Here is a 16,415-nt window from a genome sequence, read left to right as displayed (position 1 = left end):
GCTCTACCTGGTTTAGGATGAATCTACTAACCTCTCTGCCCTTTTTTTTCCTGCTCTTTCTCTCCTTGCAGAAGGAAAGCGAGGAGCCCTTCAGGTTGTGCTCTGGCCCTTTGGGGCCCCTTTGTTGTTGGTTCTCTCCCCTCCCTGCTGAGTACAGTGTGTGTATGTGTGTGTGTGCACGCATGCGTGCTTATGAGCTGTGGCTCATGCAGCCGGTGTGTTTGTCCTGACAGCAGTTTGTGTGCATGCTCCATGCCTGTGTGTGCTCCTGCAGACACCCGTGGAGCCTTGTGAGGATGTGTGTGCCTGCATGGCACACGTTCAGTGTAGCATGTGTGTGCTTACCCCTGTGCTCAGTTTGACTCCCCCAGGTACTGACTGCCTTCCTCTTTTCCTACTTTGCGCAGTGTGTGTCCATTTTCTACTTGTGGCTGCCGACTGGCATATGCTGTAAACCCTCGCTGAGCCCAGCATGCATACACACTTTGTATTTGAGAGCAGGAGTTTTTGTAGGCTTTTCGTGCCTCTTGCTTGGGGCCTAAATGTGAAAGTGCTTTGTGCCTGTGGGCAGGCTTCCTGGCCTCTCTGTGAGCACAAGGGTCTGCAGACCTGTGGTGTGGTTTCCCCACACCATGAGAATGTGTGGTGTACTAAAGCTCTGTGCCTACAAGCACTGGTTCCTCAAGATAGTAAGGGTGCGCTTTGCCGGTGATTTGAGCCCTGGTGAACACCGAGTCCTCCCCCAGATGGGTGTGTGCGCATGCTCTGTATCTCTGTGTGCAGGATCCGTGCTCACCTGTGGTTCTTCAGGTAGAAGTTGTGTCTATGAATGTACCTCCTATAGGTACTTTGCTGAGACCTGCTCTCATTCCCCTAGCCCTCCTTCTGTGCCCTGTGTGTGCATGCTCTGCACTGTGTCTTCAGGCTTCTGCAGACCCACTGCCCCCTCTAAGCACAGGAAATGTGTATGATCTGAGCCTGTGAACCCTGGCTACCAAAGATGTTTTGTGATTTTGTTTCCCTAAGCCCAGTGGCTTCTGGCAACCACCTAATTCTAGGTAGGAAGTAAAAAATCTGCTGAGTGCAGTGACTGTTTCTAAAGGGAGGATAAGTTGGTTGGTGGGATATGGAGATTTAGGGGTGGGCTGCCCCTCACAGGAACCTTAGGAGACTTGATTCAACCTTCTCACTGCCTTTTGCGCCTGGCCCTCCCTCTACCATTTCATCCCACTCATAGAACCAGGGTAGGAGGCAGAAGCAGTGAAGTGTGGTCATGAAGGGCCTCAGGCAGTAGGCAGCTAGGCTTGATTAGTACACAGGCAACCTGAAAAGGATCTTATATCCAAAGTGCATCTTGAGCTTCCTGCTGGTCCAGGGTCACTCTTACCCACTTTTACATCACCGATTAGCTTGTCCTACCTCTCTTTTTCACTCTCTTGCCTCATTTTGTCTATAACTCCTCCTATCTTTAGCCCTCCCAAAACTTTACCCCCTGTCCAGAGCCTAACAGCTACCTCTGCCTCCCTTGATCTGGAGCTCCTTTGCTCAGGATGGCTAGCTGGAATCTAGATCCCAGGAGTCAGGGAAGTCATTGAGGGTGGAGGGAACAAGGAGGAACAGAAAGCCCCAGACCCACTAGTACTGTCTGTTGCGCCTAAATAGCAGGTGCCATTGGTCCTCTGAGAGCCCTGGCAGCTTTGGAACTCTCTGTACTCTGCCTGAAGGATTTGCTTTGGATTTTTTTTTTTTTTTTTACAAAAAGCTTTAAAAAGTGTTTTCTAGTAGTTCCTTGCTTGAATTATTTGGTGCTTCAGTTTTCAGCTTCTTATTGTAGAGTTCATAAAATTCACAAGAATGGTAATCCAAGTATCTAATCTGCCCTGGATTCTTTTGTTATATCGAGTTTATCAAATGTAGAGCATACTCAGTGTCAATGAGTTATAGCTTCAAGGACCCTAGGCCAAGTCAAATCACAAGATGAGACAGGAATCCAGAAAGACCAGGTCTGACTCTAGGACAGCCAACAGAACTTAAGAATATAGCTGGAAGACTGGACTCTATATGAAGTTGTCCTTTTGCTTTAGTGAGGCCTGGAAGCCTACATGGGCCCTCTCTTGGCCCATGCTTCCTGTTCTATACCAGTGGATGTGTGCGGGGGCTCTACATTTTGGCAGCTCTCACACTCCCAGTGGATCTTAGTCCTGGGTTCTCTGTGAGCTTATATCCTCCATGTTCACTGGGGAGAAGGGAGATGAAGTACCACTCACTTCAGCTGCGTGCTTGTGGCCCTGGCTGATCAGGGAACTGGCTTACACCTCAAGTCGGCTATGTTACCACATGGTGTATGTGACCTATGCTGCTCTGAGCTTCCTACTTTACTGCTCACTGCCTGACTGAAGAAATATGGCATTCTCCCATCTTTGCCAGGAGCTAACTTCTCTCTCTTTCTCTCTTTAAAGATTCCAGATGATGGTGATCCCTGTTTGCCCCAGTGGCTTCCAGAAGGGTAAGTGTGGCACTTCAGGCACATACAGAGTCTCGTATGCTGCTTTAGCTTTTCCCTTGGGAAGCAGGAGAAACAGCTTCATCAGCTGGATTCTAGAGAAGGAAGAGGTTCCACTGTCGAGACGGTTGTTTCTCCCGGGCAGAGGAGAGGACTCTGCAGGCTGATTCCCCAGAGACGGAAGAGAGAGCTTTGCAGAATGGTTTCCCTGAAGCAGGGGAGGGAACTTTGGGGCTCCCCATCCTTACTTCTGGAATTTCTGCTGTATTGCATCATAGTGGTGGTATGCCTTTTATGTATAAGGATGAGAAAACTGGAAAAATATCTGCACTTAGAGCTGGTTTCCTTCTATTCCACTGTTGATAGTGTAACTGCTTAGCTTGCTGCTGGCCTCAGCTGTTGTGAGTCACTCCCTTACTCCATTCTACTATAGTGAAGACATAAGTAGCATCCTTTATGAGCTCTGTGTGTTCTGTCTGTGTTTCTTGTCTGAGAGTTTCAGACCCATGTGATTGCACCAGAGAATCATTTTAAATTGTTCAACTGCTACGACTTACTGTTATTAAGAGAGGAAAGTGTTTAAGTGCCCGTGCCACCTCTGTCCTCCACATACAGTTCTCAAGACCGCTAGGCTCTTCCTTCTCTCCTTGCCCCTCAAAGTCCTGGCGTCGAAATTCTCCGTGGCTGCCTCCTCTTCCTCATCACCAGGGAAGAAAAAAGATTAGATCGGAAAGTTATCAACTATATTTTTAAATGCCTCTTTTTCTTGCTATGTCTTTTTTATAGCAAGAGTTAATCATGTGAATGAGCCACTCTTCTTTTGTCAAAAGCTCATTTGTGTTGCCAAAAAAAGATACTTCTTGGCTTAAGGTATACATTTTATAGTTTTCAGAATTAGCCACAAACTTGTGGCATCGGTTGCTTCTTCAACAGCCCTTCTTCAGGGCTTTAGCATTTTTCTTCAAATAATTTTAAACTTGATACATACCAACGCAACATAACCAGGCTATTTTTAAATGGAGCCATGCAGGGATTTTCTAAATGTCTCCCTGTTGTCATCTTTCCCTTCCTTCAGCTTAGTCCTTAGAAACTGTCACACGTTTCAAACTTTCATAGGTGTGGTGGTCTCATTGAGAACAAAGCTCACTGCCCATATTCAGGAAGCTAGATGATTAAAAATCAGCATATAGGGTTGCCTGCTCCAACTCCTAACCTTGACCTAATTTGTGGCTCCGTTTTTTGCCCTTATAGCTAGCAGTATGTACTTATTCTTCTGTGATATTTCTCTTTTCACACCAGCTATGGTGTACAACCCAGCCACCCTTCTTTCCCCACCTCATTGCTTACATGAAAACCAAATACCTGAGTTAATTTAATTAAAGCTCAGAAGGATAGTTTCCGAAAGGTCAGAGAGGATTTTATAGTTCCTCTCATTTTATGGAAGTGACACCAACATCCAGAGAGAGGAAGGAATTTTGGCAGAGGATATGTAGTGAATTAGTAGAAGAGTTGGGGATAAAATCCAGATTATCTTAATGTAAGAATGATGTTCTTTTTAGGAAATTCTCTGTATTTTTATTGTGCGTTGTTATATGGAATAAGAGGCGAAGAACAGCAAAGTTAATAAGTATAAAAAAAGTATAAGAATTTTAGAAATCCCAAGTTGCTCATAGGCTTCTCCAGTGACACTGATGGTAAAGAATCCGCCTTCAGTGCAGGAGACCTGGGTTTGATCCCTGTTTGGGGGAGATCCCCTGGAGAAGAGCATGGCAACCCATTCCAATAACCTTGCCTGGAGAATCCCACGGACAGAGGAGCCTGGCGGGCTATAGTCAGTCCATGGGGCTGCAAAGAGTTGGGCATGACTGGGTGACTGACACTTTCACTTCACTTTCAGTTGCTCTAGCTATATTTTTTTTTTCCTGGTTTCTGTTGATGTGACCATAGGGCTAGGCCACACTCTGAGTCACTTTGCTGTTTCCTTCTTAAATGGTCTTTTTCCCCTCTAAAGGGCTTCCCTGGTGGCTCAGACGGTAAAGCGTCTGCCTGCAATGCAGGAGACCCGGGTTCGATTCCTGGGTCGGGAGGTTCATCTACTTCTCCTGCTTCCATTTGATTATGCAGGCTCCCCTTTCCAGAGACTCTGTTTTCTTCAGGAGGCTTGGATAGAAGAACTGGGGACTCTTCCTCAGGAGGGAGAAGGTCTGCTTCTACATGTTCTTGTTTGTCAGTCTTGCTCACCTAGGCAGCACCTCTTCTGTAGAGCTGTTCCTGGGCTCTATTCTAGCACAGGTCCAGAAAGACTTAACTTTAGGCATCAGTGTCTCTGGCCTGAGTGTAGGGAGAAGCTATCTTAAGCATCAATTCCCACCTGGAGCACAGGGGTCTTCAAATAAACAAAGGTACCTTGGACTGGCATAGTGTGATAAAAGAGCTTTCAGTCCTTGGCTAACACCTTAGAAGGAGACTGAGAGCAGATTCCATTGTTTGTCATCCCATGGCTTTATTTCCCTCGCTTTCTGTCCTCCTTTCTCCTCTTAAAGGCCCATGATGAGGGTCAGTTCATCCTTCTTTGGGGAGAGGATGAGCAAGGAGAATGGAACATTGAACCTGCCAGTAACTCAAGAGGAGACTAATGGTCCTGACATATTTTCCTCTCTCCTCAGGCCAGCTGGAGGGCTCTATGGCATTGACAGCATGCCGGATCTACGCAGAAAGAAGCCACTGCCGCTTGTCAGCGACCTGGTGAGTGAGCGATCTTAGTGAGCTGTCAGGAATGGAAGTGGGGCCTTCAGCGGCAGGTATTAGTCTGATGATCAGTCATTTAAAGCCTCATTTAAAGACTTAGTGATGGCTTCAGTAGGACCTTGTATGATCTCACTGGGCTTAGAGTGGCACCCAGGTACCCTAGAGTCCCAGAACCACATGTTCAGTAAGACTTGAACCCTTTTTCTATTCCTGGTTTTTTTCTCCCTATTCAATCTATTTTATATTTTTTTGTCCACTCCTTTTTTTATTTTTCCTCCATATTGTGCTCTTTTTTCCCTACCAGTTTCTCCCTTCTTAACTGACTGAATACAAGTATCCTTTGCCATTTTATTTTCATCATTTCTTTCTTTCCTTCCCTTTCCCGCTGCTATTGATACGTCTTTCCCTGTCTCCTTTCTAGTGCACCTCTTATCCCACCAGTGCTTCATCTAGCTGGCTGGTTGAAGATGATGTCAACTCTTCTTGATTACCTTCTTTCATTGTCTTTCATCTCCTCTTTTTTCTCTTCTTTCCTTCTTTTCTTCCTGCTTTTTCTCACTTTCTCCCTCCTTGCTCACCAGTTTTTTTTGCTTAACCGAGTGGATGGCAGTATCTTACTCATTTCTTGTTTCCCATCCTTTGTCTTTTAACCTTGTCCATATTTCACTTTATGGCATGACTCTCCTTCTAGGCCTTGGGCCCTGGGCAGCTGTCTGGGTTGGAACAGTGGATAGAGAATAGAGATGGGGGGGTTGGGACATGTGTCCTGCTTTAGACTTCAGGGAAGAACCTCTCAGTTGTGTCTGAAAGCTTTCATGCCCTTGTGGGGCTTTTAACATCATGTTATTCCTTTCTCTGCTGTCCTCTGCACAGGCTATGGTGAGTGTCTCCAGAGCCCTTTTCCATCCTTTATAAAAGCCCGAATCTCGACCTCCCTGGGCACGTCCCCACTATTCTTGCTGCTCAGGCTGATGTAATGACTTCCGTCTACCTGGTGTCCACTGCCTAAGGAAACCGTGTGCCTCTCTGGAGGCTGCCCCTAAAGCTTGGCCTTGGCAGACTCATGGGCCTTTCTAGCAGGGCATCCTAGACCTCATGTGAACCCCTTGCCCTGCGTGATTTCAGTGAGGCTACATTGCCCCCTTTCACTCAGTGCCCTGCTCATTTGGGCTGTTGGCCTCCACAGCCACCTAGGATAGTGTGGGCATGGGCTGGTGCTCAGGACTGGAGATTTAGTATAGCATCATTGTTCCCCGTGATGGTTCTTGAATGTGACTCTGACAGAGTTTTGTGTCTGTCCTGTTCTTAATGACCTGTTTCATACTGTAATTCTAGACTTTTCATTTTCCTCTGCCTTCCTTTGAGGTAGATACCTAAAAATATTAGAGGAAGGAGAAACTCTTTGGATGACAGGTACCCTGAGAGAAGTGCTATTCTATCATTGTTAGAACAGTTCCCTGAGGGCCTTGATTTGAATCTTAACCTCAGGTGCTTGTTACCCATTACCTGTGGAGAGTCCCCTGTGAATGACAGTAAAAATAGAAAGTAGTAAGTTATCCTCAGATAGCTTTGGTCACTGAAACTCCCTCCCCAGGACTTTGCCCAGCCCTTGGTAGTAGCCAGGGCTGACAGCAAGTCTTCTCTCACAGTCACTGGTCCAGTCCCGGAAAGCAGGCATTACTTCTGCGATGGCTACACGCACCTCTCTCAAAGATGAAGAGCTGGTAAGTGACCCCATGGGCTTTCATGAATTCACTTGCCTATGGCCCAGTGATCATCTCTGTAGCTATACACTGGGAATTCAACAATTTTGGGCGGACTCTGTTAATGAAACAGACAGATATTATAGCATCCAGTTTTCCACATTGGGAGAAGCAAAGGTCCAGACCAGGGGTAAACCTAAATCTCATGTTGGAGTACGTGACCACTCATGTCAGGGATTTATGGTGAGCCTAGTACTGTGTTTCCCTAAAAAGCCTGAATGCTGGGGCAAGGCTCAAATCCAGCATTCAGGTCATGGATGTGCTCCTTGGATGACCAGGAGCACATGATGTTGGGGGCTTCTTTCTGCCAGGCTGAAGCATCTCCTTGATTGCCAGAGGTCTTGATAGCCACACACTGGGCTTAGTAGTGGTATCTCTCAGCAGAGAACTAAAGTCACTGATGGGTGATGGGATATGTGTTTTTCAGAAATCACATGTGTATAAGAAAACCCTGCAGGCCTTAATCTATCCCATCTCGTGCACCACACCCCACAACTTTGAGGTGTGGTCAGCCACCACTCCCACCTACTGCTATGAGTGCGAAGGCCTGCTCTGGGGCATTGCCCGGCAGGGCATGCGCTGCAGCGAGTGTGGAGTCAAGTGCCATGAGAAGTGCCAGGACCTGCTCAATGCCGACTGCCTGCAGCGTGAGTACACCTGTGGGGTGACAGGTGGGGGAGGGGGCTTGTGGGCAGCAGGGCCTCTCCAACATAGCCTGACAACAAGGAACCAGGATGGCTGAGCCATCATCCCTCCAATTTACCTGACTCTGAAGCTCTTTCCTTTTTAGAGAAAGTAGGTTCTTAAGTCAAGAGACATTGCCTTTCCAAATAACAGGTCTTGTAACACTTGCTTAAACACCTTTAGAAAAAATTCATTGAGCTTCCTATGGCACTTAGATGGAGTTAGAATTTCTTCCAGGATTCAGGTGATCCCAAAGGCTCTACTTGGGTATTGTACACACCATGATGGCTATATTGCCCAAAAGACTAGAGCATGTTTAATCAGGGTCCAGAACTAATAGGAAGAGAGAGTTCTGGGGTTCTAGGCCTCAGAGAGGAGCCTCCTAAGGTCTAGACCTCCAGATTCAGGGAAGGTAGAATTTACTCCTTGCTTCTAGGTGGAGATTTTAGACATCAGTACCAAGAACAGAATCTTCAAATGGATGAGGCAGAGGTCCAGAAGGAGAATGTGTGACTCCCAAAGCCCTTGCTAAACATGTGACTTATGCCACCATCTGAGTGGGAAGAACAGGGAAAGCAGCAAGTCTTGGCACAGGAGGTGGTAGTGCTCCAAGTTCTTATCTCCTTGCTCCACTCCTGCTCGGCTTGCACCGCTATGGTTAGACCCTGGGAAGAGCAGGGGTGGGTGGGTGGGAAAGTATTCTCTCACCCTCCAGGTCTTTAGGTGTTCATCATTGCCACGCCACAGCAATGAAAGCTTCAAGAATTATGGTAGGAGAAAGGAAGGTCACCTTTAGACTCACAAGCGCTTCATTATCCCAAGGAAAGATATGAGACCTAAAAGGGCCTTGAGGAAGTGTTGACTTAAAATGTCATTCTCTGAAGAATGCTAGACTGATGCCAGTGACATGGCTGTAATGGACATGAAGAGACAGGCTGAACATAGCAGAAGAGTTAGGTGCTGGCGATGACTTTGCCCAAACCCATCATGAGAGGGTGACAAGGACAGGTGCCAGCAGCACCCTGCTTTAATTGGGAGAACTAGCAACTGGCTGCATAGGCTGCTTCCTGGAAGCCTCTAAAGTGGTGCTCTATAATAGCCAGGGTGTCTTATCTTCTCTTTAAGAGCCTTTCCGAGATCCCCTTCCAGGGAAATAGCAATTGCATGGGATATGCTAAATGCAAGAGTAGATGCAGCCCAGGTCACTTTTCATTTATCTAAGTCTTCCATGAAGTACAGAGTGGAATTAAATGCCATTTTGTAGACCCCTAGACAGAAAATCTGCTTTCCATCCTCTCAGGGTTAGGAGATGAATGTTGACCTTTCTTCTTTGCTCCAAGTTTTGTAGTTAAGGCCTGAGCCTTTGGAGACTGGAGAGAGGTTAAGAGCCAATCTGCCAGTAAAGAAAGGATGAATCCTTTGCCTGAGAAGCCTGGTTGGTGAAATACGCTGGAGGTAATCTCTGTTCCTCCATAATCCTTAGGACAGCAGAGATGAGCTGGCTGGGGTCATGGCTGGTAAAAATGGACCTTGACCTTGCCAGGATAATACTGATGGTAACAATAGTAGAGTGTTTATTACTCAATAAATAAAGCACCTAGCCCAGGATCAGATGGCAGGCACTGGGCTGGATGCTCTATGCTAATAAAATGCTTACTACAAATCTTGAGAGATAGGTGCCACATTCTTCTCATAGAAGAAATGTATTTACCCAGCAGGGAGTAGTAGAGTCAGGATTGGAACCCAAGTCTGTCAGATAACAAAGCCATAATTTTCTCACCATACCACAATGTTTTGAGATTTGAGACACTGGAGCCACAGGGTAGGATGTGCCCAGCTACATGCTGTGATGAATTCTGAGATCTGTATCATGACTTGTCATTTGGATGAGTTTGGTGGAGTTTTGCCTATCCACAACTGTTCCCTGATAACTGGGATACCCATTTTGATATTTTGGCCTTAGACTTAGAGGGTATCTCTCAACAGCCATGTGGATGGAAGAAAGACAAAACCAACTGCAGACTGAGCTACCTTTTTTTTTCCTTTTCTCATGAAAAACTCAATATGTTTCTAAATAGAATGGACTAATATAACATTAGTTATATTGTTAACATACAACAATGATCAACTTTTTGCTACTCTTTGAGTTGCCTTTTAAACTCCACTGGCCAGGCATTAAACTCTAGCAGGCCCACAGATACCAACTTTCCCCAGAAAAATACCAGTCTTCCTAAGCTTCTCTCACTGCTCAGTGACACCTCCTACACCCCAGTCTTCAGCCTGATCCTTGATCTGGTAGGTGACCTGTTGGTTACCCTACTTTCTGTCTCTGGCCACTCTTCAGGGGCTGCAGAAAAGAGCTCTAAACATGGAGCGGAGGACCGGACCCAGAACATCATCATGGCCATGAAGGACCGCATGAAGATCCGAGAGCGGAATAAGCCGGAGATCTTTGAAGTGATTCGGGATGTCTTCAATGTGAGCAAAGTCGCTCATGTGCAACAGATGAAAACTGTGAAGCAGAGTGTGTTGGATGGCACCTCCAAATGGTCAGCCAAAATCACCATCACTGGTGAGTAGGCCAGAGTTTGAGGGGACAGGAGGGCCTCAGCTATGGGGAGGAGCCTGGGGAGGAAGCATCCTGAGCATGAAGAAGCAGGGACTTGCGGGGAAAGAACACAGAATGAAGCCCTCATTGTTCATCACGCCTCCTCTTCTAGACTCCAATGCCAGTGGTGCTGGGAGAGGCAAGGCTGACACTTGCAATCTGAATGATAATGCGAGGGTTTAGTAACAATCTGATATTACAGACTTGGTTAACAGTTTGATGTTATAAGACCTGGGAGGCTGGGGGAATGGGGACAGGCAGGAGATCAGGGAATAGTTAACCAGTGATTTATTAGCTGGGTGCATATGACTGAAGCATGCATGTATCAGAACAGGTAAGGACCTGTCTGGGTAAGTGGTCAGTTAGGGTCCAGGGAAGAGGTAGGATTCTTGGGCTAGGCTTTGAGGGAAAAGCTTAGGGCTAAGAATAGAAGTGGAGGAGTGAGGAAATCTGCTCCTGTACAAGGAGCAGATAGAGGATGCTCTAAGATGGGAAGTATGAGTCGTTCTTTGGAGGGCTCATGATTTCCGGAGTGTACTCTGAAGCCTTCTTCTATGTGTGTCTGGGTTGCAGTGGTGTGTGCCCAGGGCCTACAAGCCAAGGACAAGACAGGATCCAGTGACCCTTATGTGACTGTGCAAGTGGGTAAAACCAAGAAGCGTACCAAGACCATTTTTGGAAACCTGAATCCTGTTTGGGAGGAGAAGTTCCATTTGTAAGTCGTAGTGAGAAAGTCATCTTTCCTGGGACTGTGTATATTTTGGGAACAGTATTAAATCCTGTTATTCTGGACTTGGACTCTAAGAGAGATGGGGTAGAGGCAATGGAGAAAATCCATTTCTCACTTGCTTTAATTGGCTAGCATTCATTTTCCTAGGTCTCCTTCTCATAGACTGTTGTATCAGGGTTACTGCACTCAAGTCTTAACTCGGGCTATTAAAGGGGCCCCTGGGCAAACCATACTGCTTTTTCTAGTGCTGGCAAGATTTTACTACAGCTGAATGACAGTTCCAGAGACTGCCATGCAACTGTGTGCCTTGCAGCCCTGCCATCCTGTAAAGCTAGACTTTGCATTTTCCTAACCCCTAGGAAGAGTTAGTCTCTTCTAGGGAGTAGGGCGGGAACAGCTTGTCCTACAAGTGGGTAGACTTGAAGATAGAAACCTTGGATTTGGACAGTTTTCCATTTCCCTTAAAGGGCTCTGCTTTTCTTTCTGCCTCAGCTTCCACTCCCTTCTCCTTTATTCAGTATCTCACTTTTGTACAGGCTATTTCATATGACAGCAAGGGATGACTGCTGAAAAATGGCAAGCTGTAGCCTAGAACTTGGACTGCTGTCTGGTGAATCCAGATGCTTTATCACACCCCCGTTAATGCCTAGGACCAGGACTTTGAGTCTGAATCAGCCAAACAAGCAGCTTATGTAGAGACCTTCTGCTCTTGGCTCCTTGGAAGGAGATTGGGAAAAGGGATTGGGGCCTATAAAAGCAATCTCCAGTCCAGAGGCAATAGTTACTGAGGGGAGCACCTGTTTTTCAAGAAGCTAACTGGTTCCTGCTTGAATATTACTTATGGTTAATTCTACACTCAATCTTGGCAAAAGGCCAAGAAGTGATACTTACAGTTAATTCTAAATGAATTGGCTCTATAGTCAATTTTGCCCACTTTTCATTTAGTAAGCAATTTGTATTCTGTATGGGCTTCCCTGGTGGCTCAGATGGTAAAGAATCTGCCTGTAGTCTGGGAGACCCAGGTTCAATCCCTGGGTTGGGAAGATCCCCTGGAAAGGGATACTTCCACTCCAGTATTCTTGCCTGGAGAATTCCACGGACAGAGGAGCCTGGTGGGCTACAGTCTGTGGGGTTGCAAAGAGCCAGACATGACTGAGTGACTAACACACACTTGTATTCTGTATAAGACACTCAACATGATATTGTCTATCTAAAAATGTATAAGACAATGCCTGGCTTTAAGAGGCTTATTGATGATTTGTCTGTTATTTTTCAGTAGACCAGTAGTTATCCTATAATATCTTAACAGAATGTACAAAGACATTATGAGAACATAGGGTAAGGAGCAGCAAACTCTGCCAAGTACAACTTTTAGATAAGGCAACGGGGATCCAAAAAGCAACTGCTGGGGATGGAGAGTGTGAGGGAGGTACCTGGCAAACTACCCTTCCAAAGCAAGCACCATAGAGAAAATGACAAGTCAAGTGGATATTAAAAAATGATAAAAAAAAAAGAAGAAGGAGAATGAGAGAAGTTCACCAAGCATATTCCCAGATATATGGGGATGTTAGGTAGAAAACTAAAGCAAATATGACCAGATGGGCTTACCATGAACATTTAACATCTTTATGGACTTCATATAGGACTCTGGGGAGGGAACTACCAACTGCTTCCTAGGGTTCTGTGGCATCTGTCAGGCTGTTTTCTGTTGGTTTTGTTTATATAGCTAGCTGGCAGGAAATCAACATTGTCCCTAATTACTCCTCTCCTCCCCACTTCTGTCCAGCACAGTCAGGACTGGACAATAGCATGACGAGGGCTACCCAGGCTAAGGGCTGGAGAGCCATTTGCTCAGATAGCCCAACTCACTGGGGACTTGAGTACCAGCATTCTTTGACTCCTCCTCTTCCTCTGTCAGCCTCAAGTGCAGCTGGTAGAGCTTTGGGAAGGAAGTGGAAGTCATAAGAGAGAAGGTTGTTGGGTCCGTCCATAACAGAACCTGCCTGACTCTCTTATAGTGAGTGCCACAACTCTTCTGACCGCATTAAGGTACGTGTGTGGGATGAGGATGATGATATCAAGTCACGAGTAAAGCAGCGGCTAAAGCGAGAGTCTGACGATTTCCTTGGCCAAACCATCATTGAGGTTCGAACACTGAGTGGCGAAATGGACGTCTGGTACAACTTGGGTGAGGAAGCAGGACCAGAGAAAGCTTCTGGGAAGGGAGAGCATGACTGGGGAACCTGAGGAAAACCCTGTCTACCGAGTCCACCACTCAGTCCCCAGAGCATTCACATCTCCATACAGAGCTTGCTTTCCCAGCAGAGAACCTACCACAGATAGAGACGGGGACAGAGGCCTGGGGGTGTCTGGGGCGCACTCTGGCTGAACATTTTTTCCAGCTTTCAGAAAGTGAGATCTCACCCCTAGTGCCTTTAGCCCACCGGGCACTTCTTTTCTCCCACGCAGGCAGTTCTGGGGTATTTGTGAAGTATACGGTCACTGCAGTGAGTTCGCCTGTTTGGTGAACGCTTGTGTCGGTGCCCCCTTTCCTTTGGGTTAAGCCGGGATGGGAGCTGTCGGTGCTGTCTGCAGATGCATTGTAGTCAGTCTCTAGTCTTCTTTCCTTCCTAGAGAAGAGGACAGACAAGTCAGCCGTCTCGGGGGCCATCCGACTGCAAATCAGCGTGGAGATCAAGGGGGAGGAGAAGGTAGCCCCATATCATGTGCAGTATACGTGTCTCCATGAGGTGAGCCAGCTCTTGGGAGATGGGGTGCCAGAAAGCTAGGTTGGGAGGTGCCTTTGACAATAAGTAGGATGGCTTGCTACTTGAAGTTCTGGAGCCCATTTTTATTTTATTCTTGGCTCACTGTGTGTGGCAGACAAGCCCAAGAAACAGTCCCAGCCTCAGTTCTCTTTTACTAACACGAGAACAGACTACTGGGGCCATAGGAGTTACCGAGCAGTGACTTGAAGGACAGAATTTCTGTTGAACCCTATTCACGCTCTCCTGGTCTTTACCAACAGGGTTTTTTCCTAATATATAGTTTAACTCTTTAATATCAATATATATTTTACTGTGTCTCCTACAGAACCTCTTCCATTACCTCACGGACATTCAGGGCAGTGGAGGAGTCCAGATCCCTGAGGCTCGAGGAGATGATGCATGGAAGGTGTACTTTGATGAGACTGCCCAGGAAATTGTGGATGAATTTGCCATGCGCTATGGCATTGAGTCCATATATCAGGCCATGACGTAAGGCTCCCCTGGGGCCCTGGGAAACGGCTGCTAACTCTTGAAATAGCTGATGGAGGTACACTGATGGAGTGGACAGGTCCCTAGTTGGGTAGTATGCAGTGATTCATTGCTTTCCCTCTCTGAGCTGAGTGAGGTGGATCTGTTCCCCAAGGCAGATGGAGTATATGTATAAAGGGAGTGTGTTTATCAGTAACTCAGGGAGAGGGGAGTTGTCTGTCTACCCCAGAATTCACAGAGCATGGGTGTGTATACGAGAACAGACTTGCCCAGTCATTACAGGCCTGAGCATACAGGGTACACGTGCTATGACAGAAATCACCACCGTGAGAAGAGTTACAGGCTCTGTGTCAGAGGGGCTGCAAAGGAAACAGCGCTGGGAAAGCAGAAGGTAGCTAGAGCCCTGGCTGTGCTGCTTTTATTTAGTTTGACTTAGTTCTTTGTATGTGTCATATGTTGTGCCACATGCTGAGAACACGAAGATGAATAAGGGGGCCTCTGTGTTTGGGGAACTTGGTGGAGCAGGAGAGCTGCTGCTGCTGCTAAGTCGCTTCAGTCATGTCTGACTCTGTGCGATCCCCATAGACAGCAGCCCACCAGGCTCCACTGTCCCTGGGATTTTCCAGGCAAGAACACTGGAGTGGGTTGCCATTTCCTTCTCCAATGCATGAAAGTGAAAAGTGAAAGTGAAGTCGCTTAGTCGTGTCCGACTTTTAGCGACCCCATGGACTGCAGCCCACCAGGCTCCTCCATCCCTGGGATTCTCAAGGCAAGAATACTGGAGAGACAGACCAGTAAACAAACAATTGCATTATAATGTGATAATTGCTATCGAGAAGTAATGAGAGCATCTAAATGATGAGAGCATCTAAATTTGAGGGGAGGCCTGTGAGGGAAGCTGTTGAAGAGCTGACACTTGAAATACAGAAAAGAGGGAAGGGCATTTCTGGTAGAACATGTGCAGAGATGCTAAGATTCAGCAGAGCATAGACTATTCAAAGAATTACAAGAAGTTTAGTCTAGAGGGAGAAACATGTTGAGGAATGAGGTTAGAGAATGGCCCCTCTGCCTTTCTTGCTCTCTTCACGCTCCCTGGATGACTTCATTCAAGCCTATAACCTCAACTACTACTTTTGAGCTTAGGACTCCCAGATCTCTTTCTCCAGACCAGATCTTTTCCTGAGTTTCAGAACCATTTTGATTTGCTTTCTGGGTATTGCCACAGGCATTGCAAACTCAATATGATCAAAATCCAAATCAATGTTGTCTCCAGCAAATCTGTTCTGTTCTTCCTGTATTTCTGATTTTAGTAAATGGAATAGTTTATTACACAGTTATCCAAACAAATTCAGATGTCAGCTTAAACTTTTTTTTCTTACTACCACCATGCAATCAGTCTAAAGCCTCTAGATTCTACCTCCTAGAAACATTTTTAATCTATCAGTATTGCTATAGCTCAGTAATAATGATAATAATAACAACTTCTATATACCATTTCCTTACGTGCCAGGCACTGGTCTAAGTAATTTATGAATGTTAACTCATTTCATCCCCAGGTCATTATTATTTCCGTTTTGTAGGTGAAAAACAGGCATAAGAAGTTGAAGTAATTGATCGAAAGTCCCTGAGTGGTAGAGCTGTGACTCAACCCTAGAATCTGGTTATTGGGTCTATGCTCTTAACCATTTCTTTGTTCCATTTGGTGCCTTGTTGCTTCCTTTCTGAGTGATTGCAATAACTCTTCAATTGGTCTTTCTGTCTTAGTCTTACCTCTCTCCAAGTTTTCTTTTCTGATTTTTACCATCAGGGTGACCTTTTTGAAAAACTAATCTGATCACAGTAAGCCTTTGTTTAAAAAGTACCATAGCATCTCAGATAAACTCCTTTTACTCTCTGTTCTCTGTCTGCTGCTCCTCTGTCATTCCTTAGTATTTGTCTATCAAACACTTGCACAAGGGCTATATGGAAGGTTTCCCGAATGAACGACTTTATCCATGAAGAGATTTGGTTTTGAAATACAGTTTCCCTTTGCCCGCATACTTCTCCAAAGATTAATTCTTACTATCTTTTAAGACTTGTTTCAACTATCTCTTCTTTGAGAAGCCTTTTTTCTAGTCTGTTC

The 16,415-nt window shown here is 46.1% G+C and overlaps 1 protein-coding gene across 3 annotated transcripts in view; it reads left to right on the top strand.

Annotated features, from left to right (window-relative positions):
• The window catches only part of UNC13B (unc-13 homolog B), a 227,442-nt gene that overhangs the window by 186,816 nt on the left and 24,211 nt on the right, over window positions 1-16,415 (top strand). For all 3 annotated transcript variants that reach the window (XM_069576256.1, XM_069576259.1, XM_069576257.1), the window contains 9 exons: window positions 2,460-2,506; window positions 5,170-5,248; window positions 6,901-6,975; window positions 7,442-7,661; window positions 10,043-10,270; window positions 10,880-11,021; window positions 13,055-13,224; window positions 13,671-13,786; window positions 14,130-14,293. In XM_069576256.1, the coding sequence (XP_069432357.1) occupies window positions 2,460-2,506; window positions 5,170-5,248; window positions 6,901-6,975; window positions 7,442-7,661; window positions 10,043-10,270; window positions 10,880-11,021; window positions 13,055-13,224; window positions 13,671-13,786; window positions 14,130-14,293 (1,241 nt within the window). The remainder of the gene's footprint in view (window positions 1-2,459; window positions 2,507-5,169; window positions 5,249-6,900; window positions 6,976-7,441; window positions 7,662-10,042; window positions 10,271-10,879; window positions 11,022-13,054; window positions 13,225-13,670; window positions 13,787-14,129; window positions 14,294-16,415) is intronic.

The sequence above is a fragment of the Ovis canadensis genome, chromosome 2 (genome assembly GCF_042477335.2).
Source record: "Ovis canadensis isolate MfBH-ARS-UI-01 breed Bighorn chromosome 2, ARS-UI_OviCan_v2, whole genome shotgun sequence".
NCBI lineage: Eukaryota > Metazoa > Chordata > Mammalia > Artiodactyla > Bovidae > Ovis > Ovis canadensis.
The sequence above is the reverse complement of the archived record's forward strand: the minus strand, read 5'-3'. Positions and strand labels throughout refer to the sequence as shown.